The following is a 22304-nucleotide window of genomic DNA, read 5'->3' on the forward strand; positions in this document are numbered from 1 at the left end:
GTGTTTCGGGAGAACACGCTCGGACTTGGCCGCCGGCGAAGATTCAATACGGAAGAAAGATGCTGATAGTCTCCTTACTACCTTTGCTACAGATATCCCGATAGCCCGACAAAACGTCCATCTGAGGCACTCTTGACACCCTGTTTGTTTATCATGTTCAAACACAGGAAAAGACGGGACTTGGCCATACACGGATAACCATTCCTAATGGCACCATGTTCCTCTCAAGTAATAAATACCTTGAACAGCTCACCCAGCATCCCCAGCGTTCCGGATGCGGCCACAGTGGCCATTACTCAGCGTAGGTCCATTCTCAGGGTGCAGTTTTTTTGATGTGGTAAAGCTTGTGTCAAACGTATGGTCTGGAAGGCAGGCTGTACCAATGACAAGATAGCACTTGTGATGATACGCAACGGAAAAGATGCAATTTGGCCTCTTTTGACACTCAACACAACAGTCATAAGGAGTGACTAGTGGGAGAACATTGTACCTGTTCAATCCAATATTCACTGCATTGATCCCATGACCGCCGTTTGCCGCATTGATGAGATTGTCAGCATTGCAAGCAGCCCAGGAACTTTCGGCTGGGGCGAGATCTGTTCGAGTCACTAGGCGGTGATGGTGGTTAGTATATGGTCTATGGTCACAAAACCACGAGCCTGAGACGTACCAGTTTCGGTTTCTGTCGTGGTTTTCGTTGTAGTTGCTTTAGTGAGTGTCGAGGTTGTCGTTGCAGTATCGTCCGCGGTCATTGTGGTATCAGCTTCGGTGACTGTACTCGTGACCCATCCTCTAGTGATATCATGCTTTGTAACAGTTTTTTGATCAAGTGTAATCGTTTTTGTCCACGCTATACAACTTTTGAAAAGCACCGTCTTGGTAATCTGAAGAGATTTATAACACGCAACCGCGCCGCGGGTTTGAGTTGGCTGGACGGGATGATTTTTATCGCCGGATTCGATTCGAATGGTACATGGGTCCTTTAAGTTCTTTGGTTTGGATTCGGGCTTGGGTTTGGCGTTGCGAGGAAAGACTCTTGAGGGTAAAACATGCATATTGTCCTCCCAAGCATCCTTCCTAGGCAAGGTTCGTTTGGACTGTCTTCGTTTTCGGGAAGCAGACCCTGATACCAAGGCAAGAGGGACAAATCCAGAGACCGTTGGGACTGTAACAGTTGACGTTAGAGTTGACGTGGTGGTGTAAACTGTCGTGTCAGTTTTGATGAAAGTGGGAGTGGTCACGGCCGTTTCGGTGACTGCGGGCCGTCAGGATGAGATAGAAAGATAATGACCACATCTTACTCACGGGTCTTTGTGATGGTGAGTGTCTTGACCTTTTGGGGAGCGGTAACCGAACTGGTATAGATAGACCTGGTAACAACGGTGCTAGTGACAGGACCTAGCTTTACCTTGAAGGTTTCGTGTTTATTTTTCCGATTGCAGTATGGTTTGCTCGCGGTCAATTTGACCTTCGTGCTAATGGTGACTCTGGGTGTATCAGAAACCGGGGTTCTGCTCATTCTCGTTTCACAGAATTCTTTGGTCTGCGTTTGAGCCTTTTGGGCGAGGACAGCACCCTGCAGAACAGCAAGGATAAAAATGAGGCGCATTGCAATCAATACAATCTCCAATTGTGACAAATCCGGACTTCAAGTTCAATAACTCAATTTTGAGCGGGGTTGTTTTGGCTGAGGAATTGGATTCATCTTATTTGAGGAGATAAAAACCTAAAAGTCATAATCTAAGTTTTGTAACAGCATTTGTATTAGGGGAATGGCCAAAATTTGCAGTATCACTGGTAAGGTATGGACCCCATCTCCTATTTGTAGTTGATAGCTGTCGCTCCGACTGACGAGCACCACCCAGAACTTGGTTACAAGTTGTACAACCGTGTTATCGACTTGTGTGGATATTCGGGCAGATCTCGCTCAAGGTTAAGCCCAGCAGCCACCTTCATGTGCATCACAAAACTTAAGAATACTTTCCACAGGAGTAGTTACTTTGAGGCCTGGGAATCACATTTCAAGTCAATGGCATGATCATATGAAGTTCGGGGCGGGAGAAATATCTTGTCATACCTTTAAAATCCAGCCAGATGACCAGATCTTGTAAGGATTTGGCAGATATTGAAAGCATGACCTCTATTTCAATGGACAATAGACTCATTTCTTCGAGCAAAACTTAGTCATGATTAGGACTAACGTGCGTCATATTATAGATTCTGTTTTTTATGCAGGTCCCTGTATATTGACCCGCCGAGCCCATATGTCATTGGCGTTCCGCCAGCCTTGCCTCCCGTTTCGCTAACCAGAATCCCATCATATCATACTAAATATTTGTGCACTTCACCTGCCATTTCTTTGATATCTCAGCGATACCCAGCTGGATTCGTGCTATCATGATGGAAAGATTGAAGTTCATTAAAGGCTGAATGCCGCATGTTAGAAGAAGGCGAGTACGCCTTTGGCTCAGGCAAGGTACCCGATGACAGCGGCTGATAGTTCACCTCGCCTTGGGCGTGAGTGACAGGCTGCTGCTGGTAATAGGGGACGACTGGTGGCTGATCAGTCGCCGCGACGACGTGTGATCCATTACCTGCTTGACGCTTTTTGTGGCGTATGAACCAGAGACCAAAGCCAATCAAGGTGAGCAGGGCAAGCCCCCCTAGAACACCGCCGACAATGGCTCCTACGGGGGCAGAAGACTTCGAAGAGGAATCTGGGCCAGATGACGAGCTTGATTCGGCAGATGAGGTGATCTCTTGGGTCTTGCTCTCTCCTGTCGTTCCTGTCTTTGTGGTCAACTCGCCGTCTGAACTCGTAGGCTCGGAAGTAGACTCTATCGACGTCTCGATGCTAGCCGAGACGCCCTCCAGATTTTGGTACATGGCCACTTCCATATCTTTTGTCGTACAAAACGGGTAGAGGGTGAGCTCGTCACCGTCACTATCAGTCGAAATCGCCGTGACACATCCCGAAGCGCTGCTTGGGCGTTAGTTGGTGAGGACACGACAAATCTAGTGCTATTCACCCACCAGCATAGCTCATCCGATGATGTCGAAGTGCAAGTCAATGAGGTAAAGCATCTTGTCTTGATATAGCCGTCACATCCAATGTGGCTACTGCTGGTTGCACAGGTCGTCGTTGACACGCCAGAGTAATAGCAGTAGTTCGCGACCCAAACTTCAGTCTCATAATTAGCCGAGCTTGTTTTCTTAAAGAGATTTGAGTACTTACACTGCCCTGGAATAGAATAGTACCCACAAACATCATAAGTGCCTACATTCTGACGCTTGAGAATGTCTTTGTCGTAAGGTTCTGGTGGCTCAGTGATTGCGGGGTCGGGAGGAGAGCCTGTCAAGCCACCGCCATTCAACGCGAAATAGACGTCAGCCATCTAATCACTGATGAGTAAAGTTACTGATAGACTTTTATTCGCAAAGTATACGTTTACAGAAGTCTCAAGAGAGCAGTTTTGAGGCTGCGGGGAGAACTGGAACAAAGTCAAAAAGCGAGAGATCAGGAGAAAGGCACTGATAGCAGGAAACTAAGGAGGCCCTCATTTCCAGGTTCTTCTTTTAGGCTTCATCCATAAATAGATATTGGTGGCGTTACAATAAATTACAAAGGTGCATGAGACTCACAAGCAGAAGAACACACTCAGTGCCCTGAAGAGCCAATGAGAATATCACTCGGAGGTATACCGCAGTATGTGGTTGAAGCAGAGGGGACGCGATTGGTGATATACCAGAGCCTGATCTGCAAGCTGAAAAATGTGTATCTTATCTTGTCTTCGAGGGCTGCTGTAACCAGTTAAAACAAGGCTCCGGGTGCCGAGATATCTCTTTTCTCTGTTAACACGATGGTCCTGACCAATGGTTGAAGTTTCCTCGCAGCCTGATTTTATAAAAGAGAGACTAATGCAGTTGGGATAATGCCAAGCATGTGTCTTCCAGTAGGACAGAACCAGCCTGCATGTGGCGTACGCAGACGACGTGTTGCTTGTCAGAGTCCTTAGCCGCTTTCTCAAAGGCCTTAGGTCAATTATTGGTACTTCCTATTTTCAGTTTAGCCAAACCTTGGTCATCTCAGCGGTGATGAACGTGGCGTTGGCAATGGTAACTGACTGGGACAAGGGCTTCACCGGGGTGGCTGCAGATCATTAGCTGCATAGGCATGTCTTAGCTGACCGGACCAGCCTTGGACAGCTGCGTGTTTCCGCATTCATAAAATCGCCAAGATAGCAGAAGCAGTTTCGACTACTCATAGGCTGTCACTTATGGCTATTCCGACAGTGAGCATCTCACATCCCTTCTTCTGAACCACCTAATGCAGTCCTATATCATTCTTAAATCCTCAAACCTAGCTGTAGTCTGGCCCATTCTCTTCAAACCTCTGCTGTTTCTTTCCATAGCCCCCTGACCGTTATGAACTCTGTATAAGCCGCCAAGAATGAAGCGATCGTCTCCGGAAACAGCCCCCCCTCTCGTATCCAATGAACCGTCAGTGGGCCATAAAGAAAAAGGTGAACAAAATTCCTCCGCCATTCTTTCCTTGCCTCTTCATCTAGCTCTCCTCTGGTACGTTTGTTTTCATATCGGTCGTATAGCAGTTGTGCCATCCCAGACATAACATAAACACCCCAAAACTTGAGAGACCAGACCATGAGCTTCGACTCAGTCTTCTCTGACCATTTGAAGACGCCGCGTCTTGTAAACCATGCTAGGTTCTCCGTTCCATAGTAGCCAAATAGTCCAAAGATATATGTCGCTTTTATGGCTGTCAGAGCAAGGTACCTCCGTGGGTTGCTTTTCTTTTCCTCGCTCTGGTTTTCGGATGCCAAACTGGCAAGGAATTCTTTTGCATCCGCCCATGTCGCCAGTAAGCCCCATAATCTGGTGATGATTTGCCAGTCGTCCAGAATATTCGATAATGCCCTGACCCGTTCGGCGATAAGAAGTTTGCTGGCGGTCAACGACCCTTTGACAGGAGAAATCCTGAAAGCCGATAAGAGTGACAAAAGTCTTGACGGGACAATCCTCAGTGAAATTCTGCTAAGTCTGAGAAGCCAATTTTTAAGCGTGCCAGGAAAAGGTGTTTCCAGTGCCGTTGCCGCGAAATGTGCTGCGTAGGCCAGGAACAAGATGAGGGCATCATGGCTCTCCCGGGTATGCATCAATCGATTTAATCGCGAAATGAAAGCATCAAGCTTTTTGAGAGGCCATAGTGCTTTGTTGCCACTAATGGTTCGGTCTTCTGTCAATGAATTTTTCGTGGGTATATGGCCTTCCTTTTCCGGTTCATCCACGTCTTCTATCACGGGCTCAGGTAGGACCATTCTTGATTTTGTTAGCTGGAGACTTTTATAGAATGAATGTTAGACATTACTTCATGTCAGCCATGTCGTAGGTGGAAAAGAAGGACTGATTTCAAAAAGGTTTCCGGCCATGAGAATTGGATTACTGATACTTCTTTCTTCGAGGTTGATATGATGGTGGTGAGATAAATGAGTTCTGATCAAAATCCAAGGACCGGAGGTTGAGGGTATCATTAGGAAATGAGTCTGCGGGGATCAATTGGCTCTTATCTCGTTCTGGGCAATACTTAGTGCGCATGGTATAGACACCGGTTAGACTTGCTCAATGATCATTGGTGCCATGTGCGAGGTTTGCGACCGAGTTGATATTGTCACTAACGGTTTCCAGCGCTAACAATGCTTGGTATGAGCCCGACTCTGCGTTTTGCATGATCGGTAGGCCTCAGAAAGGGAAAATAGTCTATTATTGCCTTTTAAAGCCGCTCTTTAGACGAAAAAGAGCTATTTGTTCCAAGCTACCTCCAAAGGCCTGTCGTTGGATTATTAGCCCATATAAGATTCGTCGATGTGCGAGGCGCGCCGTTGGTCCCAACCCCACTCTCCCTTCTGCACGCGTGCTATTCCCTAAAATGGGCAAAGCTGTACATCGCTCCAGACCGACTTCGAGCATGGTTATTTCCTCACCTGAGAACGAGAAGATCTCTTGTCCGTGATTTGTCCATCCAGATTAATTGAAACCCTTCTTCAAGAAACTGTGTCGTTTTAATTAAAATCATGATATTTGTGCAGCCACCATCATTTAAATGTCGGACTTGAACAGAAGACAGTTGATGTCGACAAGAATTGGACGTTCGGCGGCAGTGGCGTTTGGGACAATTCAGGTCGTAAAGGTACTTTGAACCCAGGGATTGCTCTCTTGGAAACATAGCGTTGAAAGGATTCATCTTCCTCGCGTGGAAAGAATCGGGCATTATTAAAGATTACGTCGACAGAGATTCGTGATTTCAGCATCAGACATCAGAAGGGAGAAAGAGCATTGTCTTTGTGCTATATTACACATCGTTTGTAAACATCTGAAACAAACATGACGGATGTCCAGAAACGAAAATCCACGCATCACGCACCATATATTGCCGATTCCTACTAAGCCAATCTGACCATCGTTATTGGACGAGCTCACTCTTTGAAGCTTCACGGGCATAGTGCAACTTGAGCCCTTCATAACAACCCAAGAACAATCCGTTCCCCACAGCAGCCGCTACGCAAGTGATAGTTGCCCCTCTGAACAGCCCTGAAATCCCATCTCTTATCAAGATGCCCTTGGCAATGGTAATAGGGCCTCTCGCAGCAGGCTTTCTAGCTTTCTCGCGGCTTAGCGAAGACGTGAACAATGCTTCTGGCTGTAAATGATGACTGGGAGGAGCGACTTCCGGCAACCGCATCCTGGTTTTCACGACGTCAATAGGAACAAAGAGAAGCGAGGCTATTGAACCGCCGATACCAGCAGTGATTCCGCTCACTTTGACTTGTTCCGCTATGCTCTCGGACTTCTTCGATCTCCTGAGCCAAGCGCCTTTCAGATACTCGTAAATGGAAAATGTGAGGCTGGTGCGTGGCAGATTTCCAGCTACCAAGACCGTATAACCTGTCCATAGCTTCAGGGGATGCCTTGCGAAGTGCTTGAGCGAGGCCAACATGGGATTGCGCTGGACGCCACCTTCTGAGAATCTGGCAACTTGCGCGTTCTGCTTGAGGACTTCCGACGGGTTGATGATGGCGCAGGCGACCATATCAGCCAGCGCGCTGCTGGCGGCATGAACAGCTGTCTGAGACAGACTCCCATGCCTGAGACCCTCCTTCGGTTGAAGAGCAGTCTTGGCTGTTTCGTAGATGGTGAAGAAAGTGACAGATGCCGGAATGGTCGTGACGACGGTTGGTGTCAAGCCGCGATAAAGGCCTCGGAACAGTGCCGGTTGGAGTTTGCCTTCGTGGCTCCGGTATTTGGGTACATATTCGGGGGATTGAATGCGTGTAATGAGAGTATCGAATGGGTGCACCACAAATTCAACGCTCAGTGCCGCGAAAGCAGCGGCCTATCGTAGTCAGTATTGCTGTGCCGCTCAGGATTTTGGGATGCTCACCAAGGATATGTCCGTAGCATCCGCGTTGGTTGAGGCGGACATCAATCAGAGTGCCAGAGCTGATTGAGCAAGAAAAAGTTCAATTGGACTGAACCTGAAGACGAAAAAATGGTGGATTGGGAGCGATGAGTAGACTTCCAGGCCCCGACCATTGCTCGGGCCTGGCATTCGGCGCAAGATCAACGACGTCAACATCGAAGGTTGGAGGAACGCGCTAGGGTATCGCCCCGACAGCGGAAATGACCAAACGATGAGCAAAACATCAGCATTCTTTCTTGGCCCAGGACACATCAAGTGTCTCCCGCAAGGCGATGTCTCACAAGTAGCAGTTCACAACTGGTTTTTGAAGAATCTAGCAGACGCTGACTTCAAATGAGCATCCCATGCTCTGGGGCTCTCAGTTGTCTACAGGCCCCCGGCCCAGGCTCCAGGCGTTGAGTGCTCAGCAGTGGCAGCATTCGGGTTAGCTAATCACAGCGCCCCGCAATAAGCAGCAAGCAGAACGCTTGACTTCAATTCATCTCACGCTCATCATGACTCGATTTCAGTGAAATTAGAGGGCACCGCTCTCTGACGATCGCATTTTCTCTCTGAACTCATATCAACACCTCTGAAGCTATTTGTGCTTCAGCCTTTCCTGCTGATGAGTGAACCAGACCCTCGAGCGACTGAAGCTCAACAAACGCGAGCATTTGTGAGGCGGAAGAGACAACAAGTTGGCAGAGCCTGTGACGGCTGTCGACTCCAGCGGATAAAATGCGACACCAGCGTTCCATGCCTCAACTGCCGCACGCGCGGTCGTGAGTGCAGCAACAATAACTCGCCTACTGTGTCGACTCTTCCTCAAGCGCAAGATGAGATCGATAAACTGAAGCGTCGAGTGAAAGAGCTTGAAGCTCAACTTTTGCAGGCGCGTAATAACGACACGCCCGCTTCACAACAACAGGAACCGACGCCGCCTGGCGGATCACCAGCTCTCACAAGACCAGCTCCTCAGGAAAGTACTAAGACAAAATTTTGGGATGGCGTGTACCTTCGCCCAGCACGGTCGCCGCACAGCGCTTGGTTCGGACCTTCGTCACTTTACTTCTTCATTCATCGACTCAGCACATTTCTTAGCGCTCAAGCCGACCACATGCTTATTCACCTAGCCAGTAACCTCGAACAGTTGGGCCAGTCAACCGCACCACAAGATTCTTCACGACTGTTGGCGCCACTCACGCGAGTCAACGAGGAAGGCTTTTATCTCACCCCGGTCCAGGAAGGGTTCTTCATAAACCTGTATTGGGAGACCTACCATACATGCATCTATGCCGTGGTCGATGAGGCGAGCTTCAAGGCGCATTATCAATCGCTATACGTTGATGTGCCAGCCGGATCCCCGAGAAGACCATCCGCATTGGTGGACATCATACTCGCTATGTGTATGCAATATCACACGTCGGCGCTCCCATGCGGCCAGCAAGGCAATATCCTCGAAGACAACGATGCAACAATGGCCGGTCGATGGTACTACCGAAGAGCGCAGACTCTCTTGGCTTGCGAAGTCGAGAGCCCATCCATCTCCACTCTTCAATGCCATTTGCTCTGCGCTTTGTACGTCTGCGGGGGATCCTTCCACAACATGGCCGACACAACCATTTCCCTTGCGATCCGGACAGCTTATATGCTGGGCTTGCACTTGGATCCACCGCCGACGATGCCACGGCGCGAGCGCGAATTCCGACGACGACTATGGTGGTCCGTTTTCGAGGCTGATTCCAAGGTCGGTATGAAAGTCGGCCGCCCGTTCCTCATTCGCGACTCGTACGTCATGCCTGAACTACCCAGCGATACTCTTGAGGCAGCGATTGAGTCAGGCTCGGCATTTCCTCCCATCGGAGATAATGCGACATGGCTGAGTCTCAACTTGCAGCGCACGAAGCTGTACCAAACCGCAAGAGCTCTCAATCAAGCTTTTTTCGGGCACACGCTCAACATAGCCGATGGGAACTCCGTCTATGATGACCCAAGAACAATGGAAGATCTCGCAAATGCCTGGAGCCCGCGAACAGTAGGTCTCACAGAGTGGGCGAAGCAGATCCCCCAAGCCCTCAAGTCAAACCGGGAAAATGGCAGCCCTTACTCCTTCGACGACTCCATTCTCGATATCGAGCAGTTTGCACCACAGTGGCTTCAGCGACAGCGCTTGCAATTGGAACTTGAGTATCACCACCTCTGTATCGGTCTCCATCGTCCGTTCCTATCTTTCGCTCTACAACAGGGAAGTTCGGCAACCGCAATGGCAGCCAAATGCGCTCAACATGCGATGCAGCTCACAAACATAACTCACCAAGTCTTGTCCAAGACCTCAATACTCAACGGCTGGCATGAAGCTTTCCAGTGGCAGTGGAGCGCTGCGATGACCTTGGTCGGATTTGCTGTTGCGTATCTGACTCACCCGCTTGCGCCCGCCGTACGCTCATCCATAAAGGTCGCTGTCTCTGTTCTCGACATCTTCGCTCATAGCTTCGATGCTGCCTCCAAAGCCGCTGTCATCGTCCGTACCCTGCACACGAACATCGAGTCTGTCATGGCCCAGCTTGAGATGCAATCAAGCCCAACGGCCGTGGCAACGATGGATAATCCCCTTTTGTATAATCTACCTGTTCAAGGAGGAATGCCGAACACAGTTCCCAATCAGTTTGATGCACTCGGTGGAGATTTCGATCTTCTTGATATGGCGATGAACGTGGACTTTTGGGCTGATCTCGACATGCTTCTACCAGGGATTTCGGGGTCAACAACTGATATAACTGCTACTTAGTGTTTGGGCTTCAATCGATACAATCCAAACGCCTTTGCACAGATGAAGACGCATGAGCCAATCAATGACACATCAATTACATTCGTTCTTCAAACTGTTCTCTTGGATGATCGAGTAAATACTTGCTAGCCAAGCGAACCATCTCTATCGACAAACTTCGATGACCCGCATACCCCTCCTCCCGTTTGTCGCATTTCTGGAGCTCAAAGCTTTTCAAATACAGCTACAGCCGCCTCAGCAGTCGAAGTAGCGCTGGCTGGGTTCTGACCAGTGACCAAGCGACCATCAACGATATGGAAGTCATCCCAGATACCGGGTGCACGCTCATCTTCAAACTGTTAGTAAAGCTGCAGTCATCGCCCGAAAAAAGTACTTACAGGTTGCGCCAAGGCGAGCGGCGGTTTCCTCGACCAACTCGGAGCCCCAGCTTCGAAGCTCGCCCATGATCTTCATCGTGTTCTCAGCTTCAGTGGTGAAGCCGGTGATCTTCTTTCCCTTGATCAAAGGCTCATTGGTGGTTGGGTCAATGAGATTGGCAAAGATAGCCGGGCCGTGGCAAACAGTCGAGACGACTCCGCCGCTAGCCCAGACCTGAGCAGCGATGTTCTGGAGAGAAGATGCAGTGGGGTAGTCAATCAGAGCCGCATGTCCAGCTGAGGCGTAGAACAGACCATACTTGGATGGGTCAAGCTCAGAGGCCTTGGGCATATTGTCGAGCTTCTTGCGGAACTCGCTGTTGGTGTCGTTCCAGATAGCCAGATCCTCGCCGTTGAGGAAGTCAGGCTGCTGAGAGAGCCAGTCGGGTGTATAAGTGCCAGTTTCCGAGGCAAGGTCGACCTCAAATCCCGCAGCTCTCAAGACCTTGTAGGGATGAAGAGCTTCGCTGATGAAGAGGCCGGTGGTCTCTTTGCCGTCAAAGAGGGTGGCAGAAGCGGAGGTGACGCTGATGAGGGCACGGCGAGCAGGAGACATCTTGTGTAGGTATGAGTTTGTAGAGTGGGAACAGAGGATGTAGTGGTGAATGTTTGTTTGAAAGCTGTTTGGAGTTGTTGTTGAATTGCTGAGTTGTTTGGATTGATCTTCTATCTACTGACGGAACCATCCCAGTTATATATACTCGTGCTTAGTGAGTGCATGCGAGATGCTTACGAAGGCCATGGCCATGCAGTCTGCGCTTACGGCTTCACATTCTGGCATTGTCTCACGATGTTGTAGCAGAAGAATGAGCCATCCCTATTGGCCAGACTTGCATCACGAGAAGCAGGAGTCCAATTCGGGATGGTGTTGACCCTGCCACGCATGAGGAACCCCAGCTTCGTCATACCCTCAAATCCCGAGAACAGCTCTTGATAAGCCAAAAGATCATCGTATCAAATCGGAATTTCTCATCAGCGATTGTCGACACTCCGAGATTCCTGAAGGATCGAAACGAGGTGGGGAGCAATTTGTCTGGAGATGTTCCCATTTGCCACATGATTAGCGGCCCAAGGGAGCTTGACCCATTGGATCGGAAATCGCCGACTGGGTCTGCCAACATCGGGGTCTCGGAGTTGGAAATCAACGAGTCAGTGAGAATATGACATAATCGAATGTCGCAACCCTCAAGGGGACCAAGATAATAACGTTGATCTTCAATCTAATTTTTTACTTGACCGGAGTATAAGAAGACGCCATGGCTCCAGCTAGCTTCTCCACCATGATCATAACTCTGAATCATAGAACTTGTCCTTCCAGCATCGCTTTTGCCTTTTCTTCATTGCCCTGTACTTGACCAGCATTCACATACAAAATGACAGTCACAAAGACAACCACCACAATCTCTCCCAACAGCAGGCTGTTCAAGCCAATCCAAGTCGGCAATGTCCAACTCGAGCACCGCATGGTCATGGCCCCTCTGACCCGTTACCGAAATGACGACAACCACGTTGCAAAGCCCTTTGTGGAGCGATACTACTCCGAGCGAGGTTCAGCGCCGGGCACCCTTATCATCTCTGAAGCCACTGGCGTCTCAATGCAAGACACTGGTATGCGCCAAGGTCCCGCCTTCGTCACAGATGAACAGGTCGCCGCTTGGAAGAAGGTCATTGGCGGCGTTCACGCAAACAAATCGCGCTGGTCGCAGCAAATTTGGGGACAAGGCCGAGCTGCCGATCCTGAGTACCAGAAGGAGCGCGGCTTCAAGTATCGCTCTTCTAGCGCTGTACCTATTGAGGAGGGTGCACCTGCGCCCGAGGCTATGACCGAGGAAGAGATCCAGGGATTCATCAAGGACTTCGTTGCTACTGCTCGACGTGTCATTGACGCTGGTGGTGATATGATTGAGATCCATGGTGCTCACGGATATTTGATTGACCAATTCACATCCGATTCCGTAAACAAGCGAACCGACAAGTGGGGTGGCTCTGTTGAGAACCGAGCGCGTCTTCTGCTCGAGATCGTTAAGGCTGTCTCAGCTGAGATTGGCTCCAAGCGCGTTGCTCTTCGCCTCTCACCATATGCTTCCTTCCAAGGAGCCGAGTCATCTGATATCAAGGAACAATACTCCTACATCGTCAACGAAGTCAAGAAGATTGGTCCTCTAGCATACCTCTCCCTTGTCGAAGCCCGCGGTGACCCCGCCAAGCTGCTAGCTCCCGACACCGACTCTTCACTTGACGCGCAAACTCTTGACTTCATCCTCGACATCTGGGACAACAACTCACCTGTAATTGTTGCTGGTAACTACAGCCCTGCGTCAGCGGCTGAGGCCCTCGATGGGCACTACAGCAAGTGGGATGTTCTCGTTGCTTTCGGACGCCATTTCATCGCGAACCCCGATTTTGTCTGGAGAGTCAAGCATGGTGTTGAGTTGACCAAGTACGACCGCACTACCTTTTACGTTCGGGGGTCAGAGATTGGATACAACGATTACCCTTTCTCTCAGGAATACATTGATGCACAGCGGGCTTGGGCTGTAGAGAACCTCCCAATGCACCCCAAATAAAGACATACAGCACAAATTAGATGATTAATGAAACGATAGAGTAGAACATACAATTAGATCTTGATAGAAAAATACCATTCCATTTTAGAATTATCAAGTGTATCATCAATAGAGTCAATGCTTCTATCAATAACAGTGTGACGTGGCACGCCGAAGGACAAGGGCGCTGTTGACATGCCCTCCGCTTTACATGTCGTCATGGTTGCGAGCGGCGATTCCTAAACCCAATAAACATTTTCCACTTTTTATCTTCCAATTCAACTCTCAGTCCTCAAGGCTTTTACTATTCATAGTCCAAAAAGAAGTTATCATGGCATCGTCAGCAAAGTCATCATCAAAGATTCTCGAGGGTGGGTGTCTGTGCGAAGCCGTCCGCTACAAGATCTCCTTCCCCGAAGATCACGACCTTTCCAAAGACTCTTTAGGGTGCATTTGTCAATGTACACAATGTCGCAAACAAACAGGAAGCTTTTTCCTCGCCACCTTGACAGTCCCCGTCTCCGCCATTGAGTGGCAGGGTGACTCGGAGGGCAAGATCAAAAGATATCGCAAGTCCGAAAATATCGCGCGGGGCTTCTGCGGCGACTGCGGCTCCTTTTTGTTCTGGCACCCCGACGGGAAAGATATCAGTATCGCGACTGGAAGTTTGGATGCTTTGTACCTGTTTGGAGAAGGGGTTGAGGACGAGAAGAGTGGTGTTCCATCGGATGGGTTTGGAAAGGAGATCTTCAGTGGGCATTTCAACGTGGAGTTTTGCGAGAGTGAGATCAAGGGCGTCACGGATGATATGCCGATCCTCCACAAGGGAAAGCGATGTCAAGGCGATAGCTCCATTTCTTGAGTGCTAAGAGGACCGCAAAAATTTCCAAGGCCGTGTAGCTAGTCCCTGTCTCTATAGTTCTTCTCATCAGCATCCTCCCTCATCGGCGGCGACAAAGAGCGCGGGCGAGGCTGCGGTAGCGGAATGCCGCCCTGTGCATTGATGCGACGTATCATAGCGCCGACCTCGGGGTAGTCAGGCTCGTCTTTTGGTCTTCTGTCAAATATTCTCATTTCTACGATAGTCAATGGCCTTCTTTCCCAGATCCCTCTGTAGATATGATGGTGTGTGAGTGCTCTCGGTGCGTCGACTCTCACGCGATTCTGCTTGTCGCCAAGAATCGGTAGAGGTGGTGGTAATGATCCCGGCTCTTCCTGGAGAAGAAATTCGAAGAGAGCCTGTTGTTGCTCATCTCGTAGTTGGTACACCCTGATCGTCTGACTCTTGCGGCATGGGTGAAAGTAGATGTTGGGTATCTCATCCGGATTTTCGGGGCGTCGATCGAACACCGTTACGCCGCCCAGAATGCGATCCTCAGCCCAGTAGCCAACCATATCTGCCACCCCTTCTGGGTATATATCGTCGTCAAGATAATCGTGGTGGCTGAAAAGAGTTGGTCCAGGCGGAAATCGAGCCATCGTCTCAGATAGCGGCATCTCCCAGTATGTGATAGCGTCAATATCGCCCTGGTGAAGATGGGGTTCGAGCTTATGTAGCCAGACTGCTACTTGATGCAGAGCTACAGCTACCAACTCGACTAGGCATATGTTGAAGTGTTTGGAGGCAGGTTTGGCCCTTTGAAAGGCTTTCAGAGTCTAAATGGATTGTTAGTGGGGAACATCAAGATGATCAAGCTCATGACGATATCGTATCAAGATCTTTGTCATAAAATCTTGGAGAATGACTTACTTCAGGATCGAACTTGAGACTCGAAGGTTCCCATTCTTCATAGTACTCCTGTGCTTTATCCAAAGCTCCAGGGCACAGTGTCTTATGGTCATCAATGATGTGCTCTCCCATGATACCAGGAAGTCGACGGTCCCATGCAACATCCGCAACGGGGAGGCCATCTATTATTTGGGCGTATGTGAACTGTGCTAATCCGGTTGACAGAACATTTCTGATGGCGCGGTCCAATATTTGGCGGTGTCGTTTAGAAGTGATGCTGTTGAAGGGCACACGACTGTCATAAGCGGTGCGCGCAATATCTCGAAGCGTTTTCTTGTGTGTATCTAACTGGTCTGGATCCATCAGCAGTACTACTTGCCTATGTTCGTGCGAGGTGATGGACTGGCTATTGTTCACATGATACATGCGAGGGTTAAGTTCAGAGGTCACATCGGTCACATGCAGGCAATAGTGCTGGTAAAGTAAATGCCTGACTTCCAAGGCTTCCTCCACCTGATTAGCCCTGGTCGGAATTGGTCCAGATGAACAGAGTCAACAAGCGACCGTAATCTCAGATTATCTGAGCTTTTCAGCTCGTGCCAGTTTATACCGTTTCAGTCTGCGACACTGGAAAAATAAACTTCTTGAGAGTAATTACTGTTTGTTATAAGATGGGTGTCGATGTCATGACACTTTGACTCACAGAGTCTGACATCAAGCACTGGCTCTCAAAACTCTTTTTTCAAACAGTTCACATCAACTTACTACCAAAAAAAGAGGCTTCTCGTGCCTGTCCATTATCTCTGTTGGGTTCGGAGTAACGATGAATGATGTTCTTCTACATATCCCAATGTTCACAATGGATTCATGTTGACAGTGCCATCGCTCTTACGGCAGATTGCAGTTCGTGAGAAAAGGTCTTGCAACATAAGAAGATGTAGAACAGAGCTTAAGATAAAAGAGAATTCCCTTGGAATATCATTCACTCAAGCCGCAAAGTTCTCATAATAAGAGGGATGCCATAACTATTCACTCCGTGTGCAATTTCACTTCCAATCTACGGTCATATTCCGGCTATTGCTATACAAGAAACTAACTACTAATCTTTAAAAAGACTAAAATTGCAGATCTTCCTAATAGTTGCCTCAAATGGGGACGCTCAACCTCTATCTGGCCGTCTCAAAGGAGCGAGGTCAAGGTCAACCTCGACATTGGATTCTCATGCTTGCCGAAGAAGATGCCACTCATGCAATCTTCTATCATATAACTGGCGGACCCATGCGCGGTAAGCCATATGAAGTTACCATTGAGCCTAAGCGCGTTGAAAGTCATGGTATTGATAGGCGTCACTTGATTGCACAGGTCCTTGAAAAGGACAGGCAAAAGATCAAGGCTGCTGTCCGCCAAGCCCCTCCGTTGTTCTGTCAGCGCTGGATCTTGAATGTCTTCGAGGGCTTGGAGAAGCAAGGTGTTGTCCCTGAAGGAACATGTTCCAAGTGGAATAAAGCCTTGGAAACTGATCCGTTCTCGGGTGATGGTGCTCCCTCGAAGAAGCCTTTGGGTAATGGCGATACTACTGACGCTTAGCGCTACATAGGTACGTAGACTTTCATTTGATTCATTAAGCAGCTGGTATATACTATTCGTGATTGAGTATGTGGCAGAGCAGTATGTGTTTTTGTGAGGATGAAGAACCCGACTTAGATATCCCAAAGTACTTCTAACTTTAGGTCAACTTTTCAAAAGCTAGTCTAAGGACCCACTAAGTATACTATAAGTTTACCTAAGTCTTTCTGCAGTTTAGGGTAAAGTACATCAATTTTATTGCTCGAGTCTTGGTCCTCTCTAACAAGTGGCAACAATTCTACCGTCCGTACAACATTGGGTTCTCTCCTCATAAATCCCATTCCAGTCTTCCACCAACCTCCATCGATGTGGGCTCCGTTGTTTCCAGGTCAAATTCAACCTTATTAAGTAATTGCAGCTCTACAGCCTGCGCCAGACCATCCACGTAACCCTCCGTAGTGAAGCAGATCTTGGTTCTGAACATCAACTCGCTTGTATCTGGTGCGGTAGCAATCTCTGAGAGCTGGCTCCCGCCATTCAGGCGACAAAGTGATGCTATAGTGCTTAGAAAGTCTCTGGTGTAGGCTTGGTCGGACCGGTCCTCCAGTACTTGAAGGTTGTCTATGAAGATATGCACCAATCTCGGGCCTAGCTCACGCACATCGCGGATCAACTGGAGCGTCTCGCCCACATCTAAGGCCCCTTTTGCAAAGTCAGCAAATCGTGCAGGACATAGGTCTGCTCGGGAATAACCCCTTTCTGGGATTAGTTGGACGAGTTGCATGATAATGGAAGCCATGAACGCCTCAAGGCTGGCTCTCGTGGGCATCCCAAAGGCATCATGATCTGTGAACGTGCAAAAGTAGGCGACAAAGGGGATGTTATGAGTCCGTGCCAGTGCTGTCAGAGATGCGGCCGTCATAGAATTCTGGCTGGGTCGTGAGACATCATAAGGGCCCTGAATCCAGAAATTGGTGGTGCTCAGATCTCGCAGCCAGGTTTGCAAGCGATGATGAACCTGTCTATCAAGCTGTAGAAGCGATGCTTGCTTGGAAGCCTCTGTTAGATGTTCCACTTGGTCCCTCCATTGAGTGGTAAAGATGGCTAGCTCGGCCTGAATCTCTGCGCGGTTGTACCTGTAATGCGCTTGTGAGCCGAGAGGAGCCTCCAGTTCTGGGGTATGCGGTCTAATTTGATCATCAACCGCCACATCCGAGCGTCCTTCTACTATTCCCTCAATCATTTTTGTGATCAAAGTTGGCTGGGGTCTATCCAGAATGAAGATTTTTTGTTGTTCTAATAATTGTTGAAGCGACTCGCCGAGGAACAGTCTTTGCTCGTTCAGTTGGTTTGGCAAGCGAAACAAGAGTTCCTTTTGGCTCTGAATCACCATCTCCAAACTCTCAGTGGTTCGGTGTCGAAAGTCGAGGTTGACGTGGCGTTCCATACGGCGTTCGATGACCAACATTCGTTCTTTCTTCGAAGTGAAGAGCCTGCTGAATGCGCCATCATCGAAGCTAGTGAGGAAACGTTTCCAGCCAGACTTAGACCATTTATTGAAAGCCTCTGTGAAGAACTCAAATACAATCACGTAGAGTTCCTGAATATACTGCCGAAGTGATGGAATATTTCCATGCTCCATCATTTGCCGGTTCCAGAAATCAATATCATGGCACAGATCGTCGAGGGTATCTGCTACCCCCTCAGCAATTTTCTGGTGGTTGATGGTCGCCTGAGCGATGGCCGACAGGGACCCCGTCAGTAGAGTGACATATTTATCATCTTTGGGGATAATGGATAGTAGTGAGCTGTGGTCATGGCAGGTCTCGCAAAGGCCGTGAAATTTAGACTTGAGCTTTCCCAGCTTACTTTCGTCACGATCCGTCTGCCATGTGGCTGAAGCTTTGCTGACTGCGGCCACAAGGTAATTGATATCTGGCCGGTCGCGTCCTTCGAGTTGCATTTGCTGGTCTTTGGGGAGGTCGCGTCGGAATTTGTCCCATGCTGCATACAGCCTCCGACTCTGTTCAAAAAGAACAGCTTCTTCGTCTGGAACACAGTCATTGGCTAGTTCCCTTCCCTCCAGCAAAAGTTGGTCCCATTCATCTCGCGCCGACCTCGATCGTTCTTGATTTCTGTCGAACGCCACCTTCGCGGCCAGGGCTCGACCGAGGGGCTCTTCCGGTGTGGAATTCACAACATCATCGCTGAATCGTCGGGTGATTCCCTTACTGGGCTCACCTTTTGTGAGTCTATTCATGACCTAGACAATTTGATGGTGAACGAAAGTCTAATCTCCTTCTCCAAATGATGTACATCAGCCTCACCAGGCACTGTTGGCTAGCTGCTGACAGGGTCTAATCTGTACATCAAGCATTGATTCGTCCTGATTCCTAACCCCTGCCACCCCCTCTTTGTTCGTTGTTTTCTCAATGACTGCTTTCTTCTCAGTACGGCTCAGCCATCATGGTAAACACGGTTGGGGATTCGCGCTATTACGCCTGCAACAGCTGTTTTCCTTAATCCCTTCCGCAGACAAAACATAGACCAGCGGAGTCCAATTCTCTGAATCTTCTTAGGCTTAGTTGCCCCCTCTCTTGCTGACGTGTTCATGTAAGCACACTACATGATGGTGGGGTGGGTCTGTTCTCTACAGCCCGATTAATGGCCATAATCATCGTCTGCCCCCCTCAGCCGCTCTGCTGCTGGTATAAGAGCATCAGTCTAGCATTCACCAGCCCTGTTGATCTTTTTTCGCTCTCTGTGATATAACTCAATTTCTACGGTCAAACCTCATCAAGAATGACACCAACTGTTAGGTCTAATACGGACGTCACGGAAAAGTCTGTCAGTCCGTCTTCAGCGGCCTCGGGCCGCCCAATTGACGTTCACCTCTCGCGACAATACCTTGCTTCCCCATACGTCAATGATCGTGGTGATAACTGGGACATGGGATTGGGATATGATGATTCTGAGAGAGAAACTATCCCTCGTAGTGGGATGAAAAGAGACCTTGTGATTGATCTGCCCAAGCTCCGACAGCTTAAGGACTCAGATGCAGTGTATCCACCTTCCGAGCCGGCCATTATTTGGAACGCCAAAGTCTACCAGATCCGAGGAGAACCCCGTGGTGATGACATCCGCTTACAGCGACCTGACCTGACCTACGTCGATGATCGGCCTATAGAGTTTTCTATTGGCCTTCCTCCTACGAAGGCACCAGCTGAGACAGACGATGATGTGCTAGAGCCCGAGGCGTGGACAGGACCCGTCATAACCATCGAAACCTTTGTCGAGGCAGAAATTGATCAGTATAAGCTATTGAGACTGAAGAGGCTCCCGGAAAGAGTGACTTCGTCTTGTCTTGATCTACTGAATCCAAAGCATGTCTCCCGGCGACATCTGGTGGTAGAATCCCCATACCTTGTTGAAGGCCTTAGTGAACTCGTTCAATATTATCCGTCATTCCATCATATTTTATTGGATGACTCAAAAAGGGGAGAGCTGAGGATTAAAGAGCCTTTTGCCGTCCTATTCCACCATTTTGATGCCATTGCAGCCATGGCCAATGGAAGTACCAGGACAACGGACTACAATACCGAGGGCAAAAGTATGGGTCAACAGAATCACTTAACAGTACTCCATGCAAAGTATTTGATGGAGTTCCTCGAGCCAATCTACACTGACTCCATCTTGACCTGTCAAAAGCACCTTTCCAACTCCGTCCCGCAGGTTGAGTTTGGCATGATCTGGTATCTCCTCAAACCTGGGATAGATGTGTATGTACAAATTGAAGGATCAACTCATGCTGCAGTTGTGCGGAGCGTCAGGCGGACTGATGTCTCTGTGTCTAAGCTTTGGGGAGCTGGGAGTGACGGGTCGTGGCTGGTCGACCTATGGCGGCTTGAGAGTGATGGTTCCAGACTCAGAAAAGGTTTTTTCTCCGTAAATATATCCCCTTACTCTGGACTCCGAGATGTCACTAGACTTCAAGTGTGTCCGGTTTCAATTTGGGATGCGCATGACGGTGGCGAGCGACGTGAGAGAATTTTACGACGAGCTGCAATCTTCTTCAAGGCGCTTCAACGTGGCAATCTCCTAGTAGACTACAAGGGCCCGATTCAAGAAACCGCCCAATATGTAAGATATGGGATAGCAGAGGAATGGTTCATATGTCACTGACGCATCCATAGTACACAGGAAAGGTAGTTATCGACCATCGAAGAGGGCAAGCCGAATCCAACATCTCCCCGCCCCTTTCCCTCCCGGTCAAGGAGTATTCAGATCGGTTCAGGGAGTATGATGGAATTCTTATCAACAACGATAGGTCTTTCTACACCACACAAGGTACTCAGAACCGTCCCGCAAATCAAAAGTCCAGACCCGACAATAGCAACGACGCCGTGGTGAACCAGGAGCGATTGCAGGTATGGCTCGACGATGTACCCGAGCATCTTTCCCCGAAGGCTTTCCGAGCAGAGGCTGGTGATCCCGTTGTTCAGCAGCTCACCGAGCATCAACTTCTTCTGCTATGCCCAGACGTTCTGGCGTATGGACTAAGGCGTAAACACTGGAGTAGGCTCATCTATTTCTCTTGAATATTTTCGCAACGACACTGATATTAGTCTAGTGCTGATCTCTCTCGATTACGTGCAAGAGTCCGTGCCATCGGATGAGAGTATCTCAAATCTGATTATTGCCCAGGATGAGTTGAAGACAATCCAGGCTCTCTCGAATCGCCAGAATAGTGAGATAAGGCACTGGACAGCGGATTTCATTGAGGGGAAGGGATCGGGGCAAATCATCCTGCTACATGGTATCTCTCCTCAGTATGAGATTATCTTGGCCATGTTTTCAGCTGATAATCTCGTTCTAGGTCCTCCTGGAGTCGGCAAAACTTACACTGTCGGTACGTTAGCGGTGTCTAACCAGAGTGAGCACTCGCTAACGAAACGAAGAGGCTATTTCTGAATGGCTACACCGGCCACTCCTTGCTCTCACAGTGGCTGATATCGGCACAGTCGAGACGCTCGTGGAAGGCGAGCTTATGAAGTGGTTTGATCTTGCGGAGGCCTGGAACGCAGTGCTTCTTGTCGATGAAGCCGATATCTTCCTCGAACGACGGCAAAATCGAGACCTCGCCAGAAACGGACTTGTATCAGGTAAGCTGCTCTTCAAACCTTTCTCTCACGGAAGCGAGGTAACATTCCATCCACAGCCTTCCTCCGACGAATGGAATACTTCAAAGGTCTTCTATTCCTGACCACGAACCGCGTCGGACAGATCGATGATGCTTTCATCTCACGAGTCCACGTCGCAATCGGATACCAGGCCCTCGACGAAGAGACCAGGCGAAAGGTCTGGAGCGGCTTTTTCCGTAAGCTGGTGCGCGAACGCGCTGGCAAGGTACAGATCGCACCAGACGCGAAGAAATGGGTTCTTGAGACCGCTGGCGAGACGAACCTCAACGGGAGAGACATTCGCAACGCATTACAGACAGCCATCACGCTGGCAGAGTTTGAAAGCGAAGAGGACCCGGACTATGATACTGCACTGGTGACAGTTGTCACTAAAGCCCATTTCCAGAAGGTTTTGGAGATGTGCAATCGTTTCCGCAGTTATGTGACGAGCATTCGGAGGGAGGATGAGATGAAGCGTGCTCAAGGGCGTGGTGATCGGAATGACTACGGCAATGGGTTCGATAGCAGGATGTGCTGATTACTTGTCACTCCCAATATAACGCTCATGTGGTGGTGGGTTCGTGAACCTGGATAAAAGAAGTTTA

General features: G+C 49.2%; 12 protein-coding genes; 5 read left to right on the top strand and 7 right to left on the bottom strand.

The window, feature by feature from the left end:
- Window positions 1-249: 249 nt before the first annotated feature.
- FFUJ_10812 (uncharacterized protein) lies at window positions 250-1609 on the bottom strand (the record flags this gene model as incomplete). XM_023569637.1 has 3 exons in its annotated part: window positions 250-608; window positions 671-1255; window positions 1306-1609. 3 exons carry the CDS (start codon window positions 1607-1609, stop codon window positions 250-252), a joined length of 1248 nt encoding a protein of 415 aa, XP_023436824.1.
- A 758-nt stretch (window positions 1610-2367) lies between these two features.
- FFUJ_10813 (uncharacterized protein) lies at window positions 2368-3395 on the bottom strand (the record flags this gene model as incomplete). XM_023569638.1 has 3 exons in its annotated part: window positions 2368-2980; window positions 3034-3181; window positions 3236-3395. The coding sequence occupies 3 exons, from the start codon at window positions 3393-3395 to the stop codon at window positions 2368-2370; spliced, it is 921 nt and encodes a 306-aa protein (XP_023436825.1).
- Window positions 3396-4385: 990 nt separating this feature from the next.
- On the bottom strand, window positions 4386-5336 carry FFUJ_10814 (uncharacterized protein; the record flags this gene model as incomplete). Its single annotated transcript, XM_023569639.1, has 1 exon — window positions 4386-5336. The coding sequence occupies one exon, from the start codon at window positions 5334-5336 to the stop codon at window positions 4386-4388; it is 951 nt and encodes a 316-aa protein (XP_023436826.1).
- A 1142-nt stretch (window positions 5337-6478) lies between these two features.
- FFUJ_10815 (related to PET8 protein, member of the mitochondrial carrier (MCF) family) lies at window positions 6479-7498 on the bottom strand (the record flags this gene model as incomplete). XM_023569642.1 has 2 exons in its annotated part: window positions 6479-7408; window positions 7457-7498. 2 exons carry the CDS (start codon window positions 7496-7498, stop codon window positions 6479-6481), a joined length of 972 nt encoding a protein of 323 aa, XP_023436827.1.
- A 601-nt stretch (window positions 7499-8099) lies between these two features.
- On the top strand, window positions 8100-10262 carry FFUJ_10816 (related to transcription activator protein acu-15; the record flags this gene model as incomplete). The annotated part of the gene is made up of 1 exon (XM_023569643.1): window positions 8100-10262. One exon carries the CDS (start codon window positions 8100-8102, stop codon window positions 10260-10262), a length of 2163 nt encoding a protein of 720 aa, XP_023436828.1.
- Window positions 10263-10465: 203 nt separating this feature from the next.
- FFUJ_10817 (related to NonF protein, involved in nonactin biosynthesis) lies at window positions 10466-11234 on the bottom strand (the record flags this gene model as incomplete). XM_023569644.1 has 2 exons in its annotated part: window positions 10466-10590; window positions 10640-11234. The coding sequence occupies 2 exons, from the start codon at window positions 11232-11234 to the stop codon at window positions 10466-10468; spliced, it is 720 nt and encodes a 239-aa protein (XP_023436829.1).
- Window positions 11235-12051: 817 nt separating this feature from the next.
- Window positions 12052-13245, top strand: FFUJ_10818 (probable NADPH2 dehydrogenase chain OYE2; the record flags this gene model as incomplete). Its single annotated transcript, XM_023569645.1, has 1 exon — window positions 12052-13245. The coding sequence occupies one exon, from the start codon at window positions 12052-12054 to the stop codon at window positions 13243-13245; it is 1194 nt and encodes a 397-aa protein (XP_023436830.1).
- Window positions 13246-13555: 310 nt separating this feature from the next.
- FFUJ_10819 (uncharacterized protein) lies at window positions 13556-14086 on the top strand (the record flags this gene model as incomplete). Its single annotated transcript, XM_023569646.1, has 1 exon — window positions 13556-14086. The coding sequence occupies one exon, from the start codon at window positions 13556-13558 to the stop codon at window positions 14084-14086; it is 531 nt and encodes a 176-aa protein (XP_023436831.1).
- A 38-nt stretch (window positions 14087-14124) lies between these two features.
- On the bottom strand, window positions 14125-15316 carry FFUJ_10820 (uncharacterized protein; the record flags this gene model as incomplete). XM_023569647.1 has 2 exons in its annotated part: window positions 14125-14880; window positions 14975-15316. 2 exons carry the CDS (start codon window positions 15314-15316, stop codon window positions 14125-14127), a joined length of 1098 nt encoding a protein of 365 aa, XP_023436832.1.
- A 786-nt stretch (window positions 15317-16102) lies between these two features.
- On the top strand, window positions 16103-16540 carry FFUJ_10821 (uncharacterized protein; the record flags this gene model as incomplete). The annotated part of the gene is made up of 1 exon (XM_023569648.1): window positions 16103-16540. One exon carries the CDS (start codon window positions 16103-16105, stop codon window positions 16538-16540), a length of 438 nt encoding a protein of 145 aa, XP_023436833.1.
- A 307-nt stretch (window positions 16541-16847) lies between these two features.
- FFUJ_10822 (uncharacterized protein) lies at window positions 16848-18779 on the bottom strand (the record flags this gene model as incomplete). Its single annotated transcript, XM_023569649.1, has 1 exon — window positions 16848-18779. The coding sequence occupies one exon, from the start codon at window positions 18777-18779 to the stop codon at window positions 16848-16850; it is 1932 nt and encodes a 643-aa protein (XP_023436834.1).
- Window positions 18780-19321: 542 nt separating this feature from the next.
- FFUJ_10823 (related to TOB3 (member of AAA-ATPase family)) lies at window positions 19322-22237 on the top strand (the record flags this gene model as incomplete). XM_023569650.1 has 5 exons in its annotated part: window positions 19322-20659; window positions 20713-21094; window positions 21150-21428; window positions 21478-21681; window positions 21738-22237. 5 exons carry the CDS (start codon window positions 19322-19324, stop codon window positions 22235-22237), a joined length of 2703 nt encoding a protein of 900 aa, XP_023436835.1.
- Between the last annotated feature and the right edge of the window lie 67 nt (window positions 22238-22304).

This window comes from Fusarium fujikuroi, chromosome FFUJ_chr10 (genome assembly GCF_900079805.1).
Source record: "Fusarium fujikuroi IMI 58289 draft genome, chromosome FFUJ_chr10".
NCBI classification, from domain to species: Eukaryota; Fungi; Ascomycota; class Sordariomycetes; order Hypocreales; family Nectriaceae; genus Fusarium; species Fusarium fujikuroi.